The following is a 12,283-nucleotide window of genomic DNA, read 5'->3' as shown; positions in this document are numbered from 1 at the left end:
TCATTTAAATAGCCTGCATCCTAGCTAACATCAGTAAAACGAGGGATAACCAACACACCATCCTGCTACTGATGGCTAACGTTGACTAGCTTAATTCGTTCGCCGAGTTAGCTACTTTCTTTGACTGAAATATATTTTATCTTAGAGTGAGAAAAGGAATAATCAACAAGCCATTCAATGAATCAATTAATTGTTTACAGTGATAATTTCTGCCCGCCTGTTGCAAAATTCCTGAACTCCCTGTGGAGTCTGTGTCTGAAAACCTGATAGTTAAGGGGAAGTTGAAGTGGAAAGAACCTTTTAAGAAGGAAACTGTCACTGTGACGTGTCAGGTCGCTTGCGCTCAGCTCTCCCTGATGTAAGAGGACAGGTATTCCCCTGGACGGTCAGCACGTCATTCGATCCCCCTGAGGGGTCAACAGGCGGACGGAGGCAGTTAGTGCTGTTGGTGGACGGATGAACGCCGCAGAGACAAGAGGTCAAGGGTGGCCTCGCTTAACCTTCATTGTGGAGTTTGTGAAACTCCCAGTACGTATGCATTAGTGATATATTTATTAGTTTTAAACACGAGTCAAGATATCCCACACATCAGTCAGCATGAATGGTGCACCTGTACTGTATTTCCTTCATTGAGATGGACACACCTCTTCCATCCAAAACACCACTGGTATGATTATATTAGTCAGCATGAATGGTGCACCTGTACTGTATTTCCTTCATTGACATGGACACACCTCTTCCATCCAAAACCCCACTGGTATGATCTCAGGTGCTCTCAGGTCCGAGTCACTTTGAATCTCATTTACCCCCTAAAGCACATCATGTCCAGAGTGGAAGCTTTTAGGGACACAAACCTCCGCTCTCTGCTGAGGGAGCTGCGGACTGACATTGCCATGGCTGTAGACGACCCTTTCCCTCTCGTCTATGGTCTGGCGGACAAAAGCATCATCACTGACCAACTACTGAAGGTAAATAGATCTGAAACTTTTTATTTTGTATTTTGTTTGCTTTTTAAACTATTTTAATTACAATCATTTGCACTAATAGATTGGATCTTTTTTGTCAGATGGATTTTGTCCCATTTGAAGGCAGTGTTGGCCATCTCTATTTGATCCTGCAATGCCTTCTTAGATTATAACATATTTGAAGGAACATAATTCATTTAACTTGTGAAATTTTTCACAGGACACTTTGGAAAGGGAGGGCAGAGAAGGGATCCACAAGGCCATGTACTCTCTCCTGTCCTGGTTGTTGGAGCAGAGCAGATCCACCATCCAGGCTTTCTGGAGCAACTTGTCCAAAGACTACAACCTGGACAGCTACCCCAAACTGCAGACGCTGCTCACTAAACTGCACTCGAGTATGTCATGTTCAAGTTTCACCTAAATATTTCTCTGTCCAAATGACTGAACTGGGTCTTTGAGGTAGGACTTGAGTGGGGTATTTTTCATCTACTTATATACTTTTGGATATAATCTCTTATCTAACTATTTTTTCAGCCCTGTTGAGCCAAATTCACTTGTGTCTGTTTGTCGGTTGGTTGGTTTGCTTTGTCATTTCCACGAAACTTGGATGGAGGATGAGTCTTGGCCCAGAATAGACCCCATTAACTTTTGGTGCAGATGCTTATAAAGCCATAGAGCTAGGATGTTTTTCTCACTTTCTTTAACATTGCGAGATTGGATGTTTTCTGACATTTTCGTTAATGTCTCAGTGAATAATGCATGGAGCAGAATACAATTTAATTTCAAAGTTTTATTTCGATATGTTATATTTTCCAACAGTTGAAGAATTTGTAGGAAGTAGAAACCATCATTTTCCACCACAGCCCTGATCTATCCTTCCTGACAGAGTTCTGACTATCAGAGATATCTGAAGACATTTTAAACAATTTTTATTTTGAGCTATTATTTATTTATCATTTCTGACTTTTTGTTGACAGGACGGGATGCTGCAGGTTCTAGAGGTGAGAAGAGATCCTCTGGAGGCCATAAAACACCTCACAACAAGAAGAGGAGCCACGATGACAGAGTGACGAACTCACAGGATCAGCAGCCGCAGTATCATGCCAAGACAAGCGACGGACCAGGTTTTATTTCTCATCACACATCTCTTCTCACTCTGTCTTCTAACCCTATCACAGTGGCTACTACAGCCCGTTCGACAGATCTTTATGCCCTGCCAAGTTACCCAAAACGAATGAAATCTAAAATGACAAACAACTTATTTGATAGTGAATAAAAAATATGTTGTTATGTTTTATCCAGGTGGTAAAGTGAAGCTCTACAGAGTGAAGAGTGAAGCTCCAGCCCCACAGCCAACATCTGGAAATAGTAATTATAAATCAAACATGTTTTCAAATATAGACAGATGGTGGCTGAATACTACAAACACATTTAACTTTTGTTCAGGTGTTCAGCCGGTGTCCTCCTCAGTTCAGATACCAGTCAATCCGTCTTCCTCCTCCTCGTCCTCGTCCTCCTCCTCCTCTTCCTCCTCAGCTAAGCTGCCTGTCAGTCATGAAGCCAGAGAGAAGCTTCTTATCAAACAGGTGTTTGGCTCAGATGATAAGTCACTGGGTGAGTATCTGTGTTTTTAATTGGTCACAGATGTTGATAAAACTGTCCTGTGTTATCAGGTCATTAAAAAAGTATTTGTCATTCAACAGGATGTGCCAGAAAGTGCATAAAAGTCGGTGGGGAGTTTTACGCTTGTCGTCAATCAGAGGAGATAAATGAAGCGTCCAAGTCCAAAGCTGCTAAGAACATGTTTCACCACAGGGGGGAGACAACCGCAGACATGGTAGACGATCCACTCATTCACAGCCGCCTGATTTTGAACATGTGTGTTTGCTTTTTGTCTTATATGTTCTACATTATCTACACGTTGAGGTTCATTATAATGATGATGAGTGTGCGGTGTGTAAGGACGGAGGGGAGCTGATCTGTTGTGATGGCTGTCCTCGAGCTTTTCATCTGACCTGCCTGGACCCTCCACTCATATCCATACCAAGGTATCCATCTATCTGTCTGTGTAATTTTGTCAGTATATACTGTAGGCAGTTGGGGGTGCTGGGTCAGTTTATACAATGACAATGACGTCAAGTACAGTCAACAACGGCAAGGAGATGAAGAGAGAGAGAAATCCCCCAGACTCCCTTATAAAATCGCTTACTTTTGTGAGTTGTTAAGTTAGGGGAAACTTTACAAACTTTGTGAGGAGCTGTTTCTCAGAAATGTTTCATTATTTGGTCCTGCTTGTAAATTCGGCATAGGTTATAGCATCGTTTATGGGGGTGCTCCTAGTTCCTGCATCCATGATTGTAGGCTTGTGTGTGTGTTCAGGGACGCCATGTTTTTTTAAAACTATTTTCTCTGAAAAGAAAGTTTCAATGTCACATTTATAACCTTCAGTGGTCCTTGGCAGTGTGAGTGGTGCCGTGGCAACAGAGTGAAAACAGAGTCAGCCCAACTACCTTTACAAGTAAGTATATGAAGGATACAATATAATACTGCTCATGCTGAATATGTACTGTCATCTCTTGTAATTTTTTTGATTTTATGCAAATGATGGTGGATGTTGCTCCCCTTGCGATACAATTTAAACAATTACAATTGAAAGGCTTATTTTTTGGCATAATATAGTCATAATATTTTATATTACAGCCACTCAATGCCCAGTCTCAGCAAACAAACACGAGCTCCAGTGACTCCATCACAGACGTCTCTTTCTTCTCCTCGCTGTCATCCTCGTCTCTCACCAGCGTCACACCTTCTATAAATGGGACCAGCGGCAGAAACCAGGTACAGACTCAAGACTGTTTTTCTTATCTTTGTGATAGCCGACAACCTTTGCACGTATTCCGTTTTGTAATTTTGTGTCACAAAACAGTCCCGTTTGCTAAAATCTATAAAATGTTTAATGCAGTGCTCAGGCGGAGAGCTGGTCAGCATGAGGGAGGTGTGTGGCGTTTGTCACCTCGCGGGAGGAGACCTGACTCACTGTCTTCAGTGTCTGGGGCGTTTCCACGCACACTGCCACTTCTCCAAGTAAGACATCCAGCCCTCTCTACTACTGCTGTAGACCCTTAATGACAACAACGTGTATTCTTTCCACTAGCTTGGCAAATCCTAATCTCAGCCTCAAAGTGATGCTCATCAGTGTGTTCCTACTGGCAAAGAACTTCCTGTGGATTCCTGCTTGTGTTTGTATTGATCAACAATGTGCATTAAGGGTGTGTGCTTACGGTGATAATTATGCAGCTAATGGTGACTAATGGATCGTAGATGGACATCTGCAGCAGGGTATACAGTTTAATGTGTACTGTAAATGAAGATCAATGATTTTACAAAATGCCAAAAAGGAGATACAGATGCCAAATCAAACCAATGTAAATCCATCCATCCACTTCTTTTAAGCCTTCTCAGTGTTTTATAAAAGTTGCATGATCTAAAAAATAAAGTCCTTGGATGCTGGTAATGTAGCCCCATGTCACATCTAAACGGTTTGGTTTTCTGTCTGAAATGGTCTGAACCGCTTCCTCTGTAATCCCCCTGAGTGTTTGAAGTCACATATTGATTGACAGTAACATTACACACCACAGAAAACAGTCTGACTCACTCACAGTATCCCTGTGTTTGCTAGAGGCAGATCCATCTGCTTGTCCTGCTCCAGGCCTTGGGGCGGCTCTGCGGAGAAGGAGGCTGAATCCAGAAGCTTACAGGTGGGTCTGCAAATGTTGAAAACAAAACCTGTGAATGTACAGATAATATGTACATTATTATACATCATTATGTTAATAGTAATCTATGTAATCTCTGCTGTGTGTCCAGCTCGCCCCAGTGCTTCAAAATACACTCTGCCATGATCAGAGCTCTTCAGTGCCCGAGCCCGTCCTCCATAAAGATGAACTGGACTCCATCCTGGGAGACGTGAGTGAGGCTCAGTTACATGTCGATACCACAGACATGATATGAATATGACCAGAAGCATGCCAGACACAAGATGGCTGCATTTCTTATCAGACGGAGAACGAGTTGTCATGGTAAAATGCAGCCATGAAGACCAAACAATAAGTGATCAGGAGTTGTTTGTGTTGTTGTCTAGTTTGAGTCTTCTATGAGAGAAATCTGTGCTCACATATTAAGGAACTTTCTAGTTTTATTTTATGTGTTTTTTTTATTTTTGTAGTTTTCACATTAGTATGATTATTATTGATGATTAATATATACATATTTTTTACATATCCTGTACTCGGATGTAGATGAATTTAGAGCAAATGGTAGAGGTAGCTAATGTTACAAATGTACTTTCTGCTATGCACAGTTTGTCAAGATGTGAGAGGAAATAAGGATTGATTGGAATATAATACTTTGCAAGAGGCTAGATTGATTTATAAAATGTGAAATCTAAAGTATTTTTCTTTTTACCATCAAAGCACCTGCTTCTTGGTTGTTAAAAGGGCTTTTTGCTCTCAAGGTGGACATGTATGATCCTAAGGAGCAGACTGAGCAGGGCTTCATTTTGACCTCATCCTTGTTATCAGTTTCAGATTTACGCTTTACACAGAGGAAATGTGGCTGCGCTGACCTAAAAATTAAAATTGTTCCCCAAACTGCAAACATAACCCGATATGATTCGATAACTGCTGTAATCTGGTAAAGATTGTTGCTATGTGATATCACTGTTGTCACTGACATCATACACATCTGCCAGATGATGTCACCAGGACTCTGATCCTACTATTTTTTTTCCCTGCTGTGTGTATCTCAGCAGGGCTCCATCGATGGCATCTTACAGTGGGCTTTCCACAACATCTCTCGGCCTCTTCCAGACTCTCAAGGATGCTACCAGTGACAGAGGGACGATGGGCTAATTAAACAGAGACCGCTGAATAAAGTGGAGATTATTTTCTTGTTTAAATTAAATGTCTAGTAGTGATTGGTATTAGATTGAACATGGAATTATTTATTTTCATTTTAGATTTTTTGAAACAATTGCAAATTAAAGGATGTTAAGGTATTACAGGATGTTCTCGGGTTGTTGTGAGTTCATGTACAAACTTAAAAATATACTGCAACTGAACTTGTTATCATTATCATTCACAAATGATTGTACACTGAAACACACCATAGTGGCAAATAAAGTTACCATTAGATTTGTTTCAAATGAAATCTGTGATTTTTTTTGCTTTTAAAAAAAAACAAAAACAAATTCATGCACAGATGGGTGATGTACAATGTCTCTATACAGTACGTCTAGTGGACATACATATGTCATGTTTTCAACATAAACTAAAGAGTGTCTATTTCACTGTCACGCGTGGCCGGATTAACTTGTTACGGGTCACCATGGAAAAAAATCTTCTGACCTTTCATCACCCTTCCCGCATGTGCAATGCACCATATTGCCTCAAGGTCCCCATTAAACCCAGTGCAACCAGCCCTCTTATATGCTGGAATTATGCTTTGCTAGTCTTCTACAATTTGAGCAATGTATTTGCTAAAAAATAAAGCTCTTTTTACTAGATTTCAAGATCAGGCCGTCTACAACACATGGCCACTGACGATGCAAGACATGCTTTAGTTGATATTGCACTTAAGTGGTACAAATTTGTCATTTATCCAATTAAATAAACAACTGACATGCAGTGATGAGGGCTCCCTGATGATCTGGGTTTGTCTCATCCAGTTGGTGATACATATAGATGTACATATTTTTTAGTAGGATGTTGTCTTTGAACAAAGGACATTGCAAAGTTGGCGCAACTTAAGGTTTTTCTGATCATCCTTGTGACCCCAGTGTGTGTGTGTGTGCGCGAATCATCACACCATAATTGTGTAGGACATGGGGTCAGCACTGATGTGGGAGAGCTGGCAGCGAGCCTTCTCTGCTCAGGCCAAACTTTTGCTAACTTGGCCAAACAAACTGCACGCTGTGTTTTCATGTGTGTGTGGAGAAAAAGTGGGTTATAATAATAATAAAAACAGCTATAAACTTTATGTGTACAGCACTCAGAACAAAGTTACAAAGTGTTTTACATACTGAACCAAGATTAAAACATCTCAGGACTGTGATGAGGCAAATAAGATGAAAACGGTAAAAACTATGAAAAGAGATGTTGGACATATTGCAGTGTCCTAATGTTAATAGAAATAAGATAAGTTCACAGAAGGCTGTCACCAGGTCACCTTTAGTGTTGAACCAGGACTTAGGAATAATTTTAAAATGAACTGGTAACCAGTGAGGAGAGGCTGAAACAGGACTGATGTGATCTTAAAAGCCAAGCAGCTGCGTTTTGTAACAGCTAAATGCTCGAGATTGTTTTTGGCTTTGCCCTGAGTAAACTGAGTAACAGTAATACAACCAAGATGATATAAAAGCTTGAATGACCTTCTTGAGGTCAGGTCAAAGCCTCATTTTGGAGATGCTCCTCTTATTTTTAAATAAAAGGTAACAGTCAAATACTACACCCAGGTTTCTGGCTGCAGGTTTCACATTTGCAGACAGGCGGCCAAGATGTTTCTGTAAAATAAAGTTGGGCTTTGGAGGACCAAGATGACCAATGATTTCAGATTTGTTTCCCTTGAGCTGGAGAAAGACTTTGCACTGTCATTTCTGAAAGACATGCACACGTATGTGCATACATCTACAGTACAGTGGTATGAACAAAACAATGCAATCTCCCATGTGCGCACGAAGACGAAGAAATGTCTCTCTCGCTGTGTGGGACCTGCAGGAGGATTCACATTCACACGTTACACCAGATGGTTTCAATATGATGAGGTTTGCATGCTGAGAAATGCCTCTGTTTAACAGGAATTCCTTGAAGACTATCACTTAGATGTGGAATGTTGTTTTTGTCATGGGATTCGAGAGTTTAAGCATGACTGCCAGAGGGATGGAGCTCGGCCAGGCAGCACACGGATTCTTCTCCCCTCGGTATTCGGTTGCCATGGCTCCCAGCTCCTATACAGACCCAAAACAGAGGATGAGAAACATGCACGCTCCACTGTGTGTGTGTGTGTGTGTGTGTGTGTGTGTGTGTGTGCGCGTGTGCATGTGTGTCCCTCTGTTTGTTTATGAATCCCACTTTCTAAATGGTTCATGAAACATCCTGCATACTTGAGGGCTCTGTGTCCTTGCAGGGAAAGCAACATCACTGACAGAGAGACAACAGTTTTCTTTGAAAATGTGCCAAAGATGAAGGGAAGAAAATCAAACAATGTTTAAGGCAATGAGTTAATACATTTGCAGCAAACTTGCAGTCCTAATGTTTTTTCTCTTCCTCCCGTCAGATATTTTGCACAAAAATCAGCTTATATTATTATTTTTTTACGGTGTAGGTCTCAATTGTGACACCTGCTTTACTATCATACAACTTTCTCCTGGTTCTAGTTGCATACCATATGAGAGACCACATGGAAAAACTGATAAATTATCCCAACAGCCCCCTCTTTTCTCAAAAGGAAGGAAACCCAAACACGTTCCCACCACTAGGTGGCATCCGTCTGTGACTGATTTAGTAAACCTGTGGATTGATCACAATGTGACAGGAGGAGAAGTATTTCCTTTGACAAAACAATGCTTGTGTTTGTAGAAAGGTGGGAATTACCCAAATTTCATCAGAACAAAAGAAACTATTTCCAACACAAATAAACTGTATAACACAAAAACTATATTGAGCATGAAGACAATGTGTTTTTATTATCTTTAAAAGGACAAGTTGGAAAGTAACTAAGTATATTTACTCAGTAATGTTCACTCAAGTACAATTTTCAGAAATGTTATGCTACTTTATGCTTCTACATTACGTAGAGACACTTTGAAAACAAATAAAGTAAGTTCTGCTGTCCTGCTAGTTGGGAGAGTACTACTCGTATCTCGGTGGCAGAAATGAGCAGAACCTTTATTTTAACAGAACAGATCAGAAGTAAAAAAGAAAGTATGAATACGAATAAACTGCAGCTCACTACCCCAGCAAACTCTTCTCCCTCCAGGAATTTTGTGAATGAGCCAGCAGAAGTATATTTTCTCCTGTATCTTCTATTAAAATAAAATCATGACTGACATTTACTACTAAAAGATCTTGACACATCCTCTGACACGGACTACACCTGACATATGTCTCTTATGAATATTTATCTTAACAGATAAAAGCAGTTATCTGTAGCGTTATCTAGCATTTACTGATCTGAGTGCAAAAAGGATTAAAAGCTTAGACTTTAGACACTGTCAGGTAGACATGTGGTGATACGTATTTGTAATTCCATGTATGATTCTCAGTTCATCACCCCTGTTGCAGCATCTTTTCTCTTATCTCTGGTGTCTTATTTCCTGCTGCGCTGCATTCCTATATGATGTCTAACGAGGCGGAAATGTCACAGAGACTATCAACAGTATGAGCAGAGTATTGTCCAAGGTCTCTGTAATCACATAGGCACTTTCATCTAACACTGTTTTAAAGATGTAGCTCAACATCTTGGGCAATGTGCCTGTACCCCCGTATATCATCAAGAGGGTTGATCAGACACTCACATGTACAGTAAATAAATGCACAGTTAGCTTGGCTTAACACAAAGACTGGAAACAGGAGGAAACAGCTGGTCCGCCTCTGTCCAAGCGGCCTACGGCACCTAAAAAACTCACTAATTAAAAATGACAACTTGGTGTATTGGTGAGTAACTTCTAGTAACTTCCTGGAGTCTTTGCTGGTTGCGGCCAAAAAATAGTCCAGCTCATAACCCTCCCCCCACAAAATGCTGAACTATTCCTATAAATAATTTGAATGCAGTGAATTATGAAACACATTCGTCATGCTTGGTCAAAATCTGTTGACCTGTACATTTCTAGTGCATGAACAGGCTGATGAATAAACATTTTTGAATGTATTTTCAGAGTGTTAGATGTGTGAGAAATGAGCGAGGAAGATGGAAAAACATAATAATATTGTCAGTAAGACACATATATACACCCACGTTTCTGTGTCAGTGTGAAAAGGTTAAATTCTTCATACACACACACACAAACACACATCCTGTTACGCCTCCGTTGGTCACAGGCCTGGAATTCTTTGGAAAAATATGATAGGTGAAATTCCCACGCTTTGGGCATCCTCTCCTCACATTTTTTGGCACTCCATAAGTGTGGGCAGCTCTCCAGTTTGCATCCCTGTGGGGGCCACCGATGGTCTGAGGGTTTCTGGAGAGGTGACTTCCAGTCAGGACCCTTCACTCTTTGTTCGTACTATTGTTGCGGACAGGAAACTGCGAGAGGCCCTCCTTTATCTTGGCACAAGGTTTCAGAGCAGAAAGTGTCACTTCTCTGAACCACTGAGTAATAACTGCACGGCACCGGAAGAGAGTTTGGGAGCTGTTTGTATCACTAATCACTTCTCAGTTCCCCTTTAAAGATATAATATGTAATTCTACGCTAAAATGTCCCTCAGGAAACAGTGTGGTTAGGGTTACCTAAGTAACTCATGCTACGTTATGTAAGTCACTTTACAACGATAGTAAGTTAAAAGAACTCACTGTTGACTTTCACACAGGAGCAGGAACAAGAACAGCGGCCTCTTGAATTAAACTCCTTTTGCTTGTTTAACCCAACCGTCAATCCCCCGACCTCCTCCCCGTACAGACTTATCGCTCTTTTCACTACTTTACCTGACTTGATCCTTTGAGCTACTTTGTTGCAGCCACTTGAGGTCGCCACCTAAAAACAAACTTAAATATGAGTCGTAATTAGCTGCTTTCATTTTCGACCTGGTCGTTTTCTTGATGAGGACAAAACAGTTGGATTACCTGACTGTACATGCGGGCAACAGCGCACAACAAGGCGATGTGTGTCTGTGTGTTTGCATTCAGGTCAACCTCTCGCGTCAACTCAGCACTCATCAGAGACTCCAGTTCTCTCTCCTCCCCTTCCCTCTCTCTTCTCTGTAATGTTGCGTTAATGAAAGAAAAGAACATTTCCCCTCGCTGCTGCAGTCAGCTTGACAAACAAGAGTGAAGATAAATGCACAAAAGTTAAAGATTAATCTCAGAGCTCTCCTCATGTTGGTAAACGGCTCTGGATCAGGGCAGAATCAGGAGTGACTCTGGGTGTTTATTCCTCCAGGGGGTCTGGCTCTGCACCTGACTCACTCCTCCTGCGCCAGCAGCTTCCGTCTTCTTTCGACAGAGACACCCCGAGCAGCAGAAATTGTATACTATGCATTTTAGAAACTTTTTCACCACTGCTGAAGGGGATCAAAATCCAAACAAAGTGCAAGGGGAGAAAGGATAACATGAGCTCTCTGCAATAACTAAATGTTTTAAATTTCAAAGGTCTGCATCTCTAATTTTCCTGCTTTACATCTGAGAGGAGATACCTCCGTCTCCTTTGTAGCATTTTGGTTGGCTGAGATGGTCCAGACCCAACATTCCTGCGTTACATAAGAGTGGACTGAAGTCAATAAAGGTCTGAGTTCTTATTTGCGTTCCTGATCTCACTGAGGTAGATCAGAACATACTGTTAGCTGGGGGTGAATACGCTGCCAACACACACACACACACACACACACACCACCACCACCACCAACACAGCTGTGTCACATGCTTTTCCCACTCTGCCAAGAAACATTTACTCTCTTCTCTCTCCTGAACCGAAGTTTCCACATTTTAGTAAAGTGTCAAGGTAGGTTTTCATTCCTGGTTTGAGTGATGCTCCGTCTGTAACCTGACGCGGAGCTGAAGTCAAAAACAATGATCTCTGTGCTCGGCTTTACAATCGATTAATGCCTTTTCTTTTTTAACCGTGCGGTCAAGAACCATCACATTGAGTAAAAGGCAACACAAGAAGATTAATCTGAGAAGACAGTGGCTCCCGGCATCTAGCTATTTGTCTAGACGTCTCCCTAATTTGAAGTGGTTTAGAGCAATTTATTAAAACTCATGAAGTCACTGTCTGTGGTCGCTCTCTTGTCTCTGCCTTTCCCTCGCTGTTTAGAGTAATATGGTCAGCTCTGAAGACAAACATCTAAACCTCTGGTTAGAAAACTCCTCTAACTCTCTCCGTTTGTGTGTGTGTCCCCTGAGGAGGCCAGATAATGATACGCTGGCAGGGCAGATTGCAGGGTTGCCATTGGTCTGGAACTGTAAACACAGCGGAGAAGGCTCGTTAGGACATTCCAGAAAGGTCCTCAACTGGGAATTCTTGGAAGAGCTTCTCGTGTGTTTGCATTCTTCCCCTTTGGGGCAGCAGCGCTAACAGCCTCTGCTGTGATCACTGCCCTGTCCCGAGC

General features: G+C 41.5%; 1 protein-coding gene across 1 annotated transcript; it reads left to right on the top strand.

Moving 5' to 3' along the window:
• The first annotated feature begins 586 nt into the window (after nt 1-586).
• On the top strand, nt 587-6,223 carry aire (autoimmune regulator). The gene is made up of 13 exons (XM_084369502.1): nt 587-968; nt 1,186-1,360; nt 1,943-2,089; nt 2,268-2,333; nt 2,412-2,579; nt 2,669-2,802; nt 2,892-3,013; nt 3,414-3,483; nt 3,666-3,803; nt 3,928-4,049; nt 4,645-4,723; nt 4,833-4,931; nt 5,773-6,223. Exons 1-13 carry the CDS (start codon nt 822-824, stop codon nt 5,854-5,856), a joined length of 1,551 nt encoding a protein of 516 aa, XP_084225628.1. The 5' UTR covers nt 587-821; the 3' UTR covers nt 5,857-6,223.
• Nucleotides 6,224-12,283: the final 6,060 nt, after the last annotated feature.

This window comes from Pagrus pagrus (assembly GCF_965226575.1).
Source record: "Pagrus pagrus genome assembly, chromosome: 12".
NCBI lineage: Eukaryota > Metazoa > Chordata > Actinopteri > Spariformes > Sparidae > Pagrus > Pagrus pagrus.
The sequence above is the reverse complement of the archived record's forward strand: the minus strand, read 5'-3'. Positions and strand labels throughout refer to the sequence as shown.

Coding starts and splice junctions, on each gene's coding strand:
- aire (XM_084369502.1), top strand. CDS start 822: ATGTCCAGAGTGGAAGCTTTTAGGGACACAAACCTCCGCTCTCTGCTG. Junction 969..1,185: donor TCACTGACCAACTACTGAAG/GTAAATAGATCT, acceptor AATTTTTCACAG/GACACTTTGGAAAGGGAGGG. Junction 2,803..2,891: donor GGGAGACAACCGCAGACATG/GTAGACGATCCA, acceptor CTACACGTTGAG/GTTCATTATAATGATGATGA.